The 16,572-nt window shown below is 42.3% G+C and overlaps 1 protein-coding gene across 1 annotated transcript; it reads right to left on the bottom strand.

Moving 5' to 3' along the window:
• Nucleotides 1-2,350: 2,350 nt before the first annotated feature.
• On the bottom strand, nt 2,351-15,638 carry LOC117087320 (piwi-like protein 3; the record flags this gene model as incomplete). Its single annotated transcript, XM_033217394.1, is given in 10 exon segments — nt 2,351-2,454; nt 2,456-2,566; nt 3,715-3,826; nt 6,594-6,797; nt 7,380-7,460; nt 8,700-8,821; nt 9,394-9,608; nt 10,684-10,815; nt 12,723-12,825; nt 15,528-15,638. Coding segments are annotated over 10 exon segments (1,295 nt in total), but the record flags the coding sequence as incomplete, so codon positions are not given.
• Nucleotides 15,639-16,572: the final 934 nt, after the last annotated feature.

The following is a 16,572-nucleotide window of genomic DNA, read 5'->3' as shown; positions in this document are numbered from 1 at the left end:
GGCCGGGCGCAGTGGCTCAAGCCTGTAATCCCAGCACTTTGGGAGAACGAGACGGGTGGATCACGAGGTCAGGAGATCGAGACCATCCTGGTCTACACGGTGAAACCCCGTCTCTACTAAAAAATACAAAAAACTAGCCGGGTGAGATGGCGGGCGCCTGTAGTCCCAGCTACTCGGGAGGCTGAGGCAGGAGAATGGCGTAAACCCAGGAGGTGGAGCTTGCAGTGAGCCGAGATCGCGCCACTGCACTCCAGCCTGGGTGACAGAGCTAGACTCCGTCTCAAAAAAAAAAAAAAAAAGAAAAAGAAAAAATATATATAAAAAAATAAAAAAAATAACAGCAGTGTGAAAAAAGAGACCAGTTTCTTTCATGTGAAACATTTTGTATGACACTTATTCTTTGTTATCCTGAGCAGAGAAATGATGTGTTCAGAAAATAATACTGAATAGGCTACAAAATAGTTTCATATAGTCAGCCCTGTTGTTCATGGACCCAAGGAAAGTAATTCCAGTGATTTAGAAGTCTTTTTCTTGTTATCAGGATGTAAGTCATTATGAGTGAGAGCCAGCCTTTAAGACATTAAGATTAGACACAACTTCCAGAAGATGAAATGGTTAGAAACATTCTATATAACAATGTACTGAAAAAAGAAAAGATATAAAAAGGAATAAAGGCCATAAGAATGTCTAATGAAAAGGTCAATTTGTATTTGAATATCTAACAAACATGAATATAGTCAAAATGAAGAAAAATCAGTGGAAGGGTTAAAGAGTAGGTTAGACATAAAAAAAACAAATTGTTAACTGGAACATATGTTCACAAAATCCCCATAATGCAGTGGAGAGCCATAAAGATGTGGAAGATATGAAAAAATGTTTAGAAAAATGTAAGGTAAAATAAGATTTGCTCTATATCTAATAGAAGTTTCAGTAGTAGATAAGATATGATGGGGGTGTGGTGGGGTGGAGCAATATTCAAAGAGAAAGTCCGAGATTCTGAATCCTCAGATTGAAGAATAACAAGATTTGGGCAAAGATCAGTAGAAGTTCACACTTAGAAATGTTATAGCAAAACTTCAGCAGGCGTAAGAAAATGTAAAAGCAACCACAGGAATAATATATTTACAAACAATAAAAATCACATTCAGCAAGAGTAGAAACCAGAATACTATGAAGTATCTTTAAAAGGCTTAAAAATAGCCATCAAGCTAGAAGTTGATATCCAGCTAACTTATCAAGGGTGACAGTGAAATACAAACATGCTCAGTTAGGGCACATAGAGTATATACATTAGCAGATCCACCAGACCCTCACTGAGAGAACTACCCAAAAAGACTGTATTTTAGGAAGAAGGAAATCGAACAGTGAAGGGAGAATGAAATGCAAAAAGCAATGCTGATGAGTTACGATGGAGCATAAAAAAGCCTTGATTTCATAAATGACAATTTATAGGGTATGTTAAAACAAGACCTGGCTGGGTGTGGTGGCTCACACCTGTAATCCCAGCACTTTGGGAGGCCGAGGCGGGTGAATCGTGAGGTCAGGAGTTCGAGACCAGCCTGACCAACATGGTGAAACCCTGTCTCTACTAAAAATACAAAAATTAGCTGGGCATGCTGGTGGGCACCTGTAATCCCAGCTACTCGGGAGGCTGAGGCAGGAGAATTGTTTTAACCCAGGAGGTAGAAGTTGCAGTGAGCTGAGATTGCATCACTGCACTCCAGCCTGGGCAACAGAGTGAGACTGTCTCCAAAAAAAAACCCCTAAAATACTGGATATAACACTTACATAGAAAAGGAGTCATGAGGTTAAAGCATACTAAGATTCTTCAGTTATTAGGGAAAATGATAAAGCTTCTGGTGCTTTATACTTAAAACAGTTATATTAATGAAAGACAACGTGAAACCACAGTGGAAATCATGACATTCATACCAAGAGTTAGGAAGAAATGAAGTAAAATGAAGGAAAGGCAGAAACATTTGATCAATCTAGTACAAGGCAGGAAAGGATTAAAGGAAGGAGCAAATAAAAAGTATCATAAACAAAGTACAACATAAGATTGTAAACATAAAAGTAAATTCAATATTTATAACACACACAGATCAATCTTACGGGTTGTATTAAGAAGTTTAAATATAGTCCAGTGATTCTCAGCGAGGCAGCAGGCCTTCATCCCAGGATCTCTGAATGGAATTATCTACGGCCATATCAGATCAAATGTGCCAATCTTGTTTCTTCCTCTAGGTTTCAGTGCATGTACTTGAAGTCAAAATCCCACGAGATACATCTAAACAAGCATGAATTTGTGTGAGGACTAAATTATAATAGCTGGAGAAACCTACTACCTTACCAAGGAGACACACTTCGAATTCCCTGAAAAGCCTGCACCAAGTCATAGTTATACCTGCCTTTAAAGAAGTGCTGTAAGCCATCAGTACCTGTCATGGAGCACAGCTTGAGGAATCAGCAGGATAGGTTCACGTTGTGTACCCGTTAGGCCCTTTTTCCATCTGCCCTGGCTGACCAAAAGTGGCTGTTTCTTCACAGTGACAATTTCTTTATGTTGCTGCTCAACAAACAAGAGACCAGCATGACCACCAGTGAGACCTTAGAAACATCACACACACAGGTTCACAAGTGCGTATGTGAGACTACAAATGAAGGGCCACAGGCATGCTGGTGACATAGCTTCCCCAAGTTTAATAGTGTACTATGAATACTCTCAAAATTCTCTTACCTTTGATATGCTAGGGACCTTTCCTTGTGAGCATACTTGGCCAAAGACAGGACTCCCACGAACCATGACACTAGAATCGTCAAGCTACTCTAACATTGTATATGAGAGTGGGTGAGACAGGATCTGTAGTGGGTCTCACCAGGCTTGCCTTGAAAACTCCCAAAGCATACTGAAAACTGTCAAGAGGACAGTTTGAAGAGTGGCTGTAAGCCATCAGTACCTGTCATGTAGCACAACTGAGGAATCAGCAGGATACGTTCACGTTGTGTACCCACAAATGCCATGAGCAAGTGTCCAGAATATTAATTAGCTAGACATAATATAGAGCTTATTACTATGTGCCAAGCACCTTACATGCATTCTTGGTGTTTCTTATTCTTTCAATAGAGAAAGAATGAGCAGTCTGGAAAGGGAACAGCAATCGTAGTCATTACTGAGACTCAGTTCTTTTTTGCGTTACTCTTTATTTGACCCAATTTGGGAGGCCAAGGCAGATGGATCACCTGAGGTCAGGAGTTCAAGGCCAGCCTGACTGATACGGTGAAATCCCATCTCTACTAAAAATACAAAAATTAGCCAGGTGTGGTGGCAGGCGCCTGTAGTCCCAGCTACTTGGGAGGCTGAGGCAGGAAAATTGCTTGAACCTGGGAGGTGGAGGTGGCAGTGAGCAGAGATCATGCCACTGCACTCCATCCTGGGAGACGGAACAAGACTACAACTCAAAAAATATAAAAAGTATGATAGTAGCCACTTTTAAGCCTGAAAGAAGGGGTCACACTGGCACCATTTTAGTTATGTGACATTATCCTATATACAAGGCACTTGGATGCATGGATAATAAATCAGTCAAGCTATAATCCTCTAAAAGGAAAATACATATGTTTATATGACAAATATGTTCAAGTATCTAAATAAGATAAACTGAAATACATGAAGGTTTACAATTTAAATATATTTAAAGAAATACAGTTTCATACCTGCCTGTAGTAGTCTATATAGGTGATTTTGCTACCATCTGATCTGTTAAATGTGTCTTCAGGATTCTGCTTCCAATCAATATCATCCACTCTGTAGGTTTTGTTGTTGTATCTGTGGAATAATTACAACATGGTATCATTTCCAACTTATTCATTGCATGGTACCATCCACACAGGAAATAAGAATTTTGTTTTTTTGAGACAGAGTCTCACTCTGTTGCCCAGGCTGCAGCGCAGTGGCATGATCTCGGATCACTGCAAGCTCCACCTCCCGGGTTCACGCCATTCTCCTGCCTCAGCCTCCTGAGTAGCTGGGACTACAGGCGCATGCCACCACGCCCGGCTAATTTTTTGTATTTTAGTAGAGATGGGGTTTCACTGTGTTGGTCAAGATGGTCTCGATCTCCTGACCTTGTGATCTGCCCACCTTGGCCTCCCAAAGTGGTGGGATTACAGGTGTGAGCCACCACGCCCGGCCGAAAATAAGATATTTTTAATCCTGTAAGGAATTGCAGGATATATTAGATTTACTATGATGTAATTCACATACTGCACAACTCACCCACCTGAGCATACGATCACCTGTTTTTTTCTATAGCCAGAGTTATGCAATCATCAAGACAAAGAAGAAACATAAGCAGTCACTTCCCATTTTAGCCTAATTCACCAGCCTTCAGGCAACCACTAGTCTACTTCCTGTCTCAACACATTTGCTCATTCACTTCATATAAACTGAGTCATACAACGTGTGTTCTTTCCCGACTGGCTTCTTTCACTTAGCATCATGTTTAAGGTTCATCCACGCTGAAGTCTTAGCACTTAATTCCTTTTCATTTCCAAATAATATTCTATTGTATGATATCTCACCTTTTGTTTATCCATTCACCAGCTGGACATTATGGTTGTTACGTACTTTTGGTTACCATAACGTTACAAACAATTGTGTGCCAATTTTAGTAAACATGTTCTCATTTCTCTTGTGTATTTAAGTAGGAATAAAATTACTGGTTCATATGGTGATGATATAGGAGTTAAAAAGGAATTTAGGTGGTTAGTAAAAGTTCTCGGTGGAATTTTCTCTTAAGAAAGCAGCGTCCAAACCATTTATTTTCTAACAAAACACAGCCTGAAAAATCAAGCTGCAAGCATAGATAAGCAAGCTGGAAGCTTGCATAGTTGAATGCCAGCAGTTATGCCAGAAGCCAGTATATCCAACATGGAAGTTCTCTTCCCTTCTCCTTGTTGCCATGTGTGCAGGTGTTATGGTGCCGGCCAGGTGGAGACCACATCTACATTAAAGATTAGAGCGGGATAGCCAGCCTCTTTGCAGGCTATATAAATGGCACACCTGGTCCAGCCAATCCTCTGGGCTCTATGTAAATCAGACACCACCTCCTCAAGCCCCTCTATGAAACCAACCCATCCCTCTGCAAAGGGGGAGACCCATTTGGAATGCCCCTCCCCCTGCAAGGGGGGGATTTTCTCTTTAACCTACTCAGCTTTCTGCTCCTAAACCCACACCTCCTGCATCTGCATCTTTGCTTTCCTTAGTGTGAGACAACAAACCTAGTAAATTTCCTCAAACAAGGCCACTTCAGTAATGCACATCTTTAGCATTTTAAGAAAGTGCCAGACTGTTTTCCAAAGAAGCCATACCATTTAATATTCCTACAAGCAGCATACTAGGGTTGCTTCTGATCGTTCCACATCCTTGCCAATACTTGTCAACATCTGTCTAATTTTAACCATCGTAGTAGGTATGAAATGATATCTCATTGTGGTTTTCACTTGCATTTCTATGATGGCTACTGATGTACATTTTCATGCATTGGCCACTTGTACATTTTGTTTAAATATATCTGCAGAAGTATCTAATCTTTTGTCCATTTAAAAAAATATGTTGTCTCTCAATTAAGTATTGTTTGTATATTCTAGATACAGGTTACTTACGTTTTTGCAAACATTTTCCCCACTTTTTCCAGTTGTGTTTTCACAGTTTTGATAGCATAGTTTGAGTAACTTTTTAATTTGGTGAAACCCAATGTGTTTGTTTCTTTTGTTATCACTTCTGCTTTGAGTGGCTTATCTAAGGTTTTGCCTAGCTCAAAGTCAAAGAGACTGAATCTTTCTAAGAATGTTATGCTTTCAGTTCTTAAATGTAGGTCTATTAAGTTGGTTTTTGAATTAAATTGGAATTGTGTGAACTGCATGAGGAAGGTGGATATTCAGTTATCCCAGCAACATTATTGAAAAGATTATTCTTTCCCCTTTTGAATTGCCTTGACATACTTGTCAGAAGTCAACTAAGTGGAGGGTTAACCTTCTGGACTTATTTCATTGGTCTCTATCTATCGTTAGGCCAACATCACACTGTCTTGATTACTAGAGCTTTCTGGTAAGTTTTAGAACTGAGAAGTACAAGTCCTCCAATTGCGTCCATGTAAGATTGTGTTGGCTAACTAACTGGTTCTTTAAATCCATTCTCTCATCAATTTAGGATTTCTGTTGTAGAAAGATTTTAAAACTTCCTTCAAATGGGAAATGGCTGATGGATTATAACTAAGCACTGGTTTTTAAACTAGCTAAATGCCTATAACAAAGAGGAAAAGGAAAGAAATTCAGAAACAGCTTAGTGTTATGTGCAAGGTAGGGTTCAGAACAAATGGACTGGCATTAGGGATTACAAGAGAGTGAAGTCTACAATTGACACATTCTTCTCCCAAGTTGTATAACCAGAGGAGAGATGGGACCAGTTGTTCTTGCCATTTCTACTCCTGAACTTCAACATTTAGTAATCAGAAAACTATAGGACCATCTCTTGGGAGGGGGTGGGGGGGGGAGTTAAAGTGATTGGATAGGTTTTTAAAAGACAGACTTACTTTGTCAGAACAATTGATCCAATTAATTTATTAGTTATTTCCTCTCGGATGTTTCCTGTCTGGGCCTCCGCAGATGTTCTCTTTATGAAATCGTAAGCAGTTTCTATTCGGAGCAGTCTGTGGCTCACATCGGCACAGAGGGTAATGCCGTTTTCATATTGAAGAATAGAAGTAACATAACCAAGCCAGATTTCCAAACTGGTACTAGAATAAATTACATGAGAGTATTAAGTCCAAGCTCTTCACATAAAGTCAAGGGCTTCTGGGCCTAAGCTCTGGGTCTAAAAATTGGTACTTAAGAGTCAGTTTTAAGTATTTGTTCTTAGTCTTTTGAAGGACCTTCAGATAAACATTTATTGGATGTGCTATTTATACCATTTTTGTTAAACTTTTTTTATCACCCACAGGCTTAAAGTATTACATCCATATTTATCTGTAACATAACTTACATGTAATATATACATATACCAGTGAGTAATATAGAGAGATATAGTTGCTATGGTTGAAGATATTTTCAAAGACAAATTACCCATTTTGGATGATTGTTTAGGCTTAACAATGTGTATGCAACAACTGAATACCTCAAGGTTTATATTTATCATACTAAGATTTTTAAAGTGACTCTTAATTTGAGTTGACATTATACTAAATTTTTCATGGTTAGTGGATATCATTTAAAAGGCCATCACTTTTAAGGCATACCACTTCAAATGTGAAATGAATAACTTTCTCAAAAAATCCTATGTTTAAGTCTACAGAATATGAAATTTTCTTCTTTATACAAACCCATGACGGTACAACTGAATTGCCTTCTTTTTGATATAATAGTTGCGACCAACTTGCTCAAAATCCAGCAGCTTGAAAGTTCTAGAAATGGAAAGAATAGATTTTGTTGAAAGTAGCAGGTACATCATTAAGCATTTGGTAAGACATATAAGGGAAAGAAGAAAATCTTCCAGTGACTGTTTATATTATCAATGAACACAAAGTACCTGATAACTAAGTTACATTATGAGGTGGATATTAAGGTTCATTTAACCTCAATTGTTCCATCTCCTTATAAACACAATATTATAGAAAGGTTATCAAACTGTTCTTCATTCTCAAAACTGAACTAAGGCCTCTTTTTCAAACTGTGCCTTTTTTTTTTTTTTGAGACAGAGTCTTGCTCTGTCACCCAGGCTGTAGTGCAGTGACACAATCTCTGCTCACTGCAACCTCCACCTCCTGGGACCAAGTGATCCTCCTGCCTCAGCCTCCCAAGTAGCTTCCTCTCGGAAGCACCCACCACCATGCCTGGCTAATTTTTGTATTTTTAGTAGTGGCAGGGTTTCATCGTGTTGGCCAGGCTGGTCTGGGACTCCTGACCTCAAATGATCCAGCCGCCTCAGCCTCCCAAAGTGCTGGGATTACAGGCGTGAGCCACCATGCCCGGCCTCAAACTCTGCCTTTCAAATTTTAACTTTAAATATTTAGTCATTGTAGTGACCACAGAATAAAACATGTATTTCCTACAGAGACATACACAGATGTGCATAGCTGATGTCTATTACTCTTTCTTTTTTTTTTTTTTTGAGACGGAGTCTTGCTCTGTCGCCCAGGCTGGAGTGCAGTGGCCGGATCTCAGCTCACTGCAAGCTCCGCCTCCCGGGTTCACGCTATTCTCCTGCCTCAGCCTCTGGAGTAGCTGGGACTACAGGCGCCCGCCACCTCGCCCGGCTAGTGTTTTTTTTGTATTTTTAGTAGAGACGGGGTTTCACCGTGTTAGCCAGGATGGTCTCGATCTCCTGACCTCATGATCCACCCGTCTCAGCCTCCCAAAGTGCTGGGATTACAGGCTTGAGCCACCGCGCCCGGCCTACTCTTTCTAGGCAGGTATGAGACAAAGAGCAGGGATAGGCCAGGAGAAGAACATTGAGGATAAGCCACTGAACTTGCATATTCTAGTTGAGCCTCAAGTATCATTTCATCTCCAAGACCCTTCACTCTCTTAATACACAAGGACTATGAAGAACACAAAGTGCTGGAAGCAAATGGCTGTGTTCCACACCACTACACAGTGAAACAACTGAATGAATAGCAAAGAAACTCAACCCGGTCACATACCTTCGAAAGAGAATGTTGTAATAGCGTAGGCAATCTGGTGACGTGGGCCTGATTTCTTTGGAAAACTCAACTGTAATATTCACAAATTTTTTGTCTTTGGTCATGCTCAACCATTCCACTCTCTGAGATTAAAAACAAAAAGTCCAGATATTCTTCCAAAAAACTCAGCTTCACTGCACGGCAAATCACCATGTCACCTGGCTATCCAACACACCATCGTGATGGAGCAGTCTTTCCCACAGAAGCACGTGCATGTAGAAAACATGATTCACAAGAGTGAAGAGTTGGAATTAAATACTTAAGTTGAAATATTTTACTTAAGCTCCTGAAAACAATTTAATTGTTCAGTTAATATAGAAATTTATGGAAGAAAATAAGTTCTCTAGTTTTTTTTTCTGCTAGGAGTTGGGGGCTGAAGTTTCGAAGGAAACAAATAGAATTTTTTTAAAAAGTATCTAAAACTTTGTCAGCATTTGTGAGCCACGTTGTGCTATTAATTTCATTTAAGCATTAAAATTAGAGGCATTATTGAATATCAGTGATAACCAAACATGGCACGTAGGTTTCACTACAAGTCATATGGGCAAGAGATCTTTGGGGCGTCTAAACAAACAACTGCACAAAAATAGATATTTTATTATAATAAAGTAAAAACAGAAAGAACACAGGAAAATGTGAAATAACATTACTTAACCCACTCTTTTAGTGGCCGAGATAATAATAAAGAGTTTCCATCAAATATATGGCACTCTCCAAATTTCCTTCTTTGTTGATCAAGTAAAATTGTACGGAGATTTCCATCTTCTATATCTGGTCTGTAGTCAATGTTGTATTTATATGCAACCCACTGAGGACGAGAAATCACTCGGAAGTGGTTGGCGAGTAGCTGTACCACTGTACCCTCTGAACCTGAAAAATTGAGCCATGTGACTATAAAGAAAGACTGATTAGGCCCAAACAGTTTGGACACTACAATATTAAAAGCCAAAGTTAGGGCTGGGCACAGTGGCTCATGCCTATAATCCCAACACTCAGAGGCGGAGGCAGGGGGATCACCTGAGATCAGGAGTTCCAGACCAGTCTGGCCAACATGGTGACCCTGTCTCTATTAAAAATACACAAAATTAGCTGGGCACAGTGGTGGGTGCCTATAATCCAAGCTTCTCGGGAGGCTGAGGCAGGAGAATCACTGGAACCTACGAGGCAGAGGCTGTAGTGAGCTGAGATCACACCACTGCCCTCCAGCCTGGGCAAGAAGAGCTAAACTCCATCAAAAAAAAGCCAAGCCAAAGTTAGGTCAGACAAGGAGATAAATAACATTTGTAATGCACCTGATTTGCAGAATGCCTATCAATTTCAGTGAGCCCTTATGCAAGCATACATTTAGGAAGTTTAAGATATTGAACAATAGATTAAAAATTAGAACATTTGTGGTTTACAAAAGGAGAAAAAGTGCCACCTTATGTGATTTTAAAAAAAGTCTCAGCACAGGCCAGGGCATGGTGGCTTACACCTATAATCCTAGCCCTTTGGGAGGCCCAGGTGGGAGGATGGTTTGGGCCAGGAGTTCCAGACCAGCCTGGGCCAGGTGGGAGGCACCTCTACTTACAGTGATGACAGAAAGCTTTCCAGAATTTATTAAAGCTTTTATCAAAAGTTTAAAATGGGCCAGGTGTGGTGGCTCATTCCTGTAATCTCAGCAGTTTGGAGGGCTCAGGTGAGAGGATGGCTTGGGCCAGGAGTTCTAGACCAGTAAGACCCTGTCTCTACAAAACTAAAAAATATATACGTCTATTTGGGCATGGTGGTGCCCACCTGTAGTCCCAGCTACTCAAGGTGGGAGGAACAGCTGAGCCCAGGAGTTCAAGGCTGAAGTGAACATCACTGTATTCCAGCCTGGGCGACAGAGCAGGACCTTATCTCAACGGAAAAAAAAAAAAGTTAACCAACAGCTCCATAAACATTGATTTCTAGGCCAACATACCTGTTTTTGAGTCTTTAACATGCATCATATATCGCCTGGTGTTCACCACCAGGTCCTGAAAAACTCCACCAATCCTCCTCTCCTGCAAGGGCGCTGTATGCAACCCAGCCTCAGGACCAGGTTCCTTCACTCCTGCGTAAATGTAAACGCCAGAAGTTTAAACAATAAAAAGGGAAGAACAGAAAAGCCAGTATTAACACCCAGCATAAGTTTGCTGGAGGTAAAAAAGATGCCACCCAAGGTTCCAAAACACATTTCGGTGACATGTTGCCACAAAAGCATAACCTTACCCAGAAACCTTTCCAAGGAGTCCCCAGTTCACATCCATGGTGCCTCAGCACTTTGTTCATTCCTGCTACATATTTGCCCACCCAGAAACCTTTCCCAAGGAGTCCCCAGTTCACATCCATGGTTGCCTCAGCACTTTGTTCATTCCTGCTACATATTTGCCCCATTCCTTTGTGTATTTGTTCATGGTACAAGATTCTAGAAACGTTGGTTCTGATCCTGTCTCTAAGCCTATCTCCTGGCACTACACTGCCCCCCCCTAGTGGGCATCATAAAATGCCAAATAAGCCAATCATTTAAAAAATCTATAAAACTGGCTTTTAACACAAAACTTATCTATCCTTTATATTAAGAGCAACTAGGAAAGGATGACACTATTTTAACTTCCATTCTAAGGTTCATAGTGATGTAGGTATTCTACAAAGTTAATATTTAAATGACAGCACAATGCAGTCTTTCAGTGACAAGAGAGGCATCCTGAAGGAATATGCACACATTGTTGTAAATCCTGTACCCCTGAATGTCCAGGACGTCTGTGCCTTGGGTTACAACAATGGTTTTCCTCAAAATATTACTTCTGGAGGCTATTTTTTAGTTTATGATGATCTTACAAAGTAAGTGTCTCCATTTCTATGACAGACTAACTACATTTTACACATAAAATTTGAAACAATTTTATCAAACTCCCAACTAGTTCCTGACACATCCAGCAATCAAATTCATATTAAAATGTCAGCAAAAGAAAACAGGTTATCCTAGCTTGGCACCTTGGCACTCGCTACAAACCACGTACTTTTATTTTTTGAGACGGAATCTCGCTCTGTCACCCAGGCTGGAGTGCAGTGGCACCATCTCAGCTCACTGGAACCTCTGCCTCCTGGGTTCAAGCGATTCTCCTGCCTCAGCCTCCTGAGTAGTTGAGATTACAGGCACATGCTACCATGCCTGGCTAACTTGTCTATTTTTAGTAGAGATAGGATTTTGCCTGTTGGCCAGGCTGGTCTCAAACTTCTGGCCTCAAGTGATCCACCCACCTGGGCTGCTCAAAGTGCCGGTGTGAGCCACCACACCCAGTCCATGTAATTATACATACTATCTAATAACAACCCTTCAGATGGGATCTGATTATTAAAAATATGTTTTAATTTTATGTATTCAAATATATAAGCTCATTTTATAGGTTCTGGATTTTGTTTTGGTTTAATATTTATCTATAATACAATTTTTTAGTGTTTCAAGTTTTGACTCATCACAAGCTATTTTGCTATAGAAAGCAAAGTGGAGAATCCAGACTAAAGTTGAATCACATTAGCCAAATCCTAAGCAAATGACAATATCTGAGCCTGTGTGCATGAGCACTTGTATAAATGAGGATAACCTGTCAGCCTGCAATGTAGGTAACAGGTTCACCTGTTAATGCCACGATTTAAAAAGGCAAGAAAATGGTGTTCTTAGAATTCCATTAAGTTAACTTAGAGTTATCATCTGCAAATATGTCATCTAAATTTGAAAAGCAATTATGTTGATCTGGCCAATAAACAGTGACTTCCATTTCTCTTCCACAAGACATAGGTGAAGAAAATACTATCAGATAATTCACTGCACGAGGAGAGACAGTTGAAAGCTGCACACACTTCTCATCCCAGCAAACCTCACAGGGGTCCTCAGGCTCTGTCTAGAACCTTCTACCGCTGTGGTGGCCCTTCACACATGAAGCATCCCCTGCCCCTCATGTCCTTGCCTCCTTTCACCTTGGGACTGTGCTGCTCCTCCTGCTCCTCTTGGCTGCAGAGGTCTAACCACTGGGACTTCCTCCCTCAGTGGCCAGGGTGTCCGCTGCAACTGAGTGGGCTCCTGGGTCTGCATGATTCTGGAAATAGAAATAATGAGCAGTGCCCCACTGTGTTCATTCTCCCTCCAAATGGCACTTTCAGGGCACAAGGCAAAGGAACTTCCTCTGCAAAGCTCACATTCCAGTGACAGAAACTAAGTTGTAATAAGCAACATACATAGCACCTTGTGTGGTAATTGCTAAGGAAACAAACAAAAAAAGAACAAAACAAACCAAGGAGAAAAATGATTGGGAAGGTGGGGTGTGAAGGGGCAGGTTTCACTAGCCGATGGGGGCAAAGGAAGGCCTCAGTGAGAAAGTGCCATTGAACCCTAGACTTGGAGGTGCTGAGTTGAATTAGTAAAGTTACCCAAGCCAGAGGTGAAGGAAAAAGAGCAGAGTTCTGCAGCTGGGAATGTTCAAGGAAGAATGAGGCAGCCAGTATGGCTGGAAGAAGGAAAGGGAGCGAGATGTCAGTGAGATGAAGGGAAGGTCATTTTAAGGAAATTGCTTCTGACTGATAAAATGATAGCTGTGACAGAGGCCAGGTGCGGTGGTTCACACCTATAACCCAGCACTTTGGGAGGCTGAGGTGGGCGGATCACCTGAGGTCAGGAGTTCGAGACCAGCCTGGCCAACGTGGAGAAACCCCATCTCTACTAAAAATACAAAATTAACTGGGCATGGTGGTGCATGCCTGTAATCCCAGCTACTCAGGAGGCTGAGGCAGGAGAATCACTTGAACCCGGGAGGCAGAAGTTGCAGTGAGCCGAGATTACACCATTGCACTCCAGCCTGGGCAACAAGAGCCAAACTCTGTCTTTTAAAAAAAAAAAAAAAAAGCAGCTGTGACAGGATGCCAGGCAGAGGAATGACATGAACTGATTTGTCAGGTTTGGTGTTGGGAACAGGCTGAGTGAGAGACAAGGAAATAGCAAGGGATGTAAGCTGTTCAGGCCAGAAGGCAGGGATAGGGGTGGTGAGAAATTGTCTGATACTGGATTAGTTTTTTGAGGAAAAAAACTAGAGGCCAGGCATGGTGACTCACACCTGTAATCCCAGCACTTTGGGAGGCTGAGGCAAGTGGATCATGAGGTCAGGAGATCAAGACCATCCTGGCTAACACAGTGTAAACCCTGTCTCTACTAAAAATACAAAAAATTAGCCAGGCGTAGTGGCGGGCGCCTGCAGTCCCAGCTACTTGGGAGGCTGAAGCAGGAGAATGGTGTGAACCCAGGAGGCAGAGATTGCAGTAAGCCGAGATCATGCCACTGAACTCCAACCTGGATGACAGAGACTCCAACTCAAAAAAAAAGAAAAGAAAAGAAAAAATTGGAGAGAAAAACCCTGTGATTGTTTTTGAGAAGGGCTTGAGGTCATAAAGATAGGATGAAACCATAGATTTTTGGCCTGAGCAAACAAGAATGGAAGTCCTGATGAGGTGGATATGGCATGATAGGGCAGATTGGGAGTGTGAGGTGTCCGTGGACACCCGTGGGGGTGTTGGGTGGTGCAGGAGAGGTTCTGGCCAAGGAGATAAATATGGGGATCTGTCCACACACCAGATAGCATTTGGACACTGGATAACTTCACCAAGGGAGTGAGAATATGGAGAAAAAAGATGTGGCTCAAGGGCTGGGGCTTGGCAATATCAAGAGGCCATAGAGGAGAACTCCACAAAGGAGAGCAAGTACGGGTGGTCAGTGATGAAGGAGGTAACCTAAACGCCAAGTGGAGGGAGTTGATCAGGATAAAAGAGGTCGCAAATGTGCCGAGGAAATGTGAAGGGGCAAGTCTGAGGAAAGCTGCCCTGTGAATCTGGCAGAGTGGAAGGGCCCAGGGAAGGTTTCCTGATGAATGGGAGTGAACTCAGTGAGTCTACAGACGATGGGAATGATTTAGGAGAACACACCTGCTGACTTGGGAGACAGAAAGGAAAGTTGCAGGAGACATGCCCTAGACAGAGGACTGGCTAAGGGGCTAAGTAGAGATATTTGCTTTAGGTAGGAACAAAGATGATGCCCTAGGATCTCCAGTGAGGGGTTGGACTATGGCTCATGAGTGAGGAGACAAGACGGGGAGCCACTGACACTCTCACTGGATGCTTTATCTCAGTGACACAGAAGTCGATGTTGAAAACTGAGAATTAGGACCAGGAGGAGGAACTGAGGTTGGAGGGCTTAGGAGAAGGAGAGAGGAGCAACAATCACACCGCACAATAAGTGGACCTGGACGGTGGCATGCTGCTTCCATGCAGTATAGGGTCGCCCTGGAGGATGTCAGGTGGGGCCCCTCGGCGCCACTATGGATCCTATTGTGTGAAAGCAAAGTGGATATGCAATAAGAGAAGACAAAACAGAGCAGGCATAACAAGTTTTCAACACGACTGGAAATTCTAACTCAGGCTGTGCCAGGACATTCAGGAAGTTGCTCATTCTGGGTCACTTCCAAAGAGGAGACCCTGGCAGAAGCCAAGAGATCTAGAAACCTTTGCATCGACTTTTGGCTGAAAGTCAGTCTGCTTGCACATGTGAAAATGTGAGAAGGAAGCAGTAGAGAGTACATCCGAGTAAAGCCTCCCCATGCTGCCATCTATAGAGCCTGACTTACGAACTTTTTTAGTCCTCACTTAGCACTATACCTGAACTAGCTTGGCTCAACAACCAATTCTGTTCTTTTCAGTACAGGCACGTATCTCTTGCAGAAAGAAAACAATGAACATTACAGGGCTCACTGTAGCTGATCCAGGTGCTCCGGGTCCCCCAGGTGCCTCTTGTTGGTAGCTCTCCCTGCGGCGGGCTCTGCCTCGGGTGCGAGTCCTGGCCCTACCAGGCATTGTGGTCCTGAAGGTGATGACTCTGAAGAACACAGTTATATTAGACATCTCTGTGGAGTTGCCTAGTGTCTTACTCTTTTCAGTGTTGCTACAACAGAATATCTGAGGCTAGGTAATTTATAAAGGAAGAGGTGTGTTTGGCTCATCATTCTGGTGGCTGGAAAGTCCAAGACTGGGCACCCCATCTGGTGAGGGTCTCATGCTGCTTCAACTCATGGTAGAAAGTGAAAGTGGGGGAGAGGTGTGGACAAAGACCACATGGCAAGAAGTGAAACAAGAAAAACTGAGGAAGTTGGACTCTAACAACCAGCTCAGGCAGGCACTAATCCAACTCACCTCCAAGGCAGGGAATTAACCTATTCATAAGGATTCCACCCCCAGGACCCGCACACCTCCCAGTAGGTCCCACTTTCTAATGCTGCCACATTGGAGATCAAATTTCAGCCTGAGTTTTGGTGGCGACAAGCCATATCCAAACCATAGCAACTGGTAACATTTTTCTTCCTGTGTGACTATTACTTCCAATAAAGCATCTGATTACTAACAACACACATTCTCCTATGACACCAAAAAGACTGACTGCTCCGAGTCAGCAGAGAAGCATCCTGTAATAAAAGACAGGAGACCTAGTAAAACTTTTTTTGAGACAGGGTCTTGCTCTGTTGCCCAGGCTGAAGTGTAATGGTGCAATCTTGGTTCACTGCAACCTCTGCCTCCCTGGCTCAAGAAATTCTCCTGCCTCAGCCTCCTGAGTAGCTGGGATTACAGGCACACGGCACCGCACCCAGCTAGGTTTTTGTTTGTTTTGAGACACAGTCTCACTCTGTTGCCCAGGCTGGAGTGCAGTGGTGAAATCTCTGCTCATTGCAATCTCCACCTCCCAGGCTCAAGCGATTCTCCTGCCTCAGCCTCCTGAGTAGCTGGGATTACAGGC

This window comes from Trachypithecus francoisi, unplaced genomic scaffold, assembly GCF_009764315.1.
Source record: "Trachypithecus francoisi isolate TF-2019V2 unplaced genomic scaffold, Tfra_2.0 Contig00644, whole genome shotgun sequence".
Taxonomy (NCBI): domain Eukaryota; kingdom Metazoa; phylum Chordata; class Mammalia; order Primates; family Cercopithecidae; genus Trachypithecus; species Trachypithecus francoisi.
The sequence above is the reverse complement of the archived record's forward strand: the minus strand, read 5'-3'. Positions and strand labels throughout refer to the sequence as shown.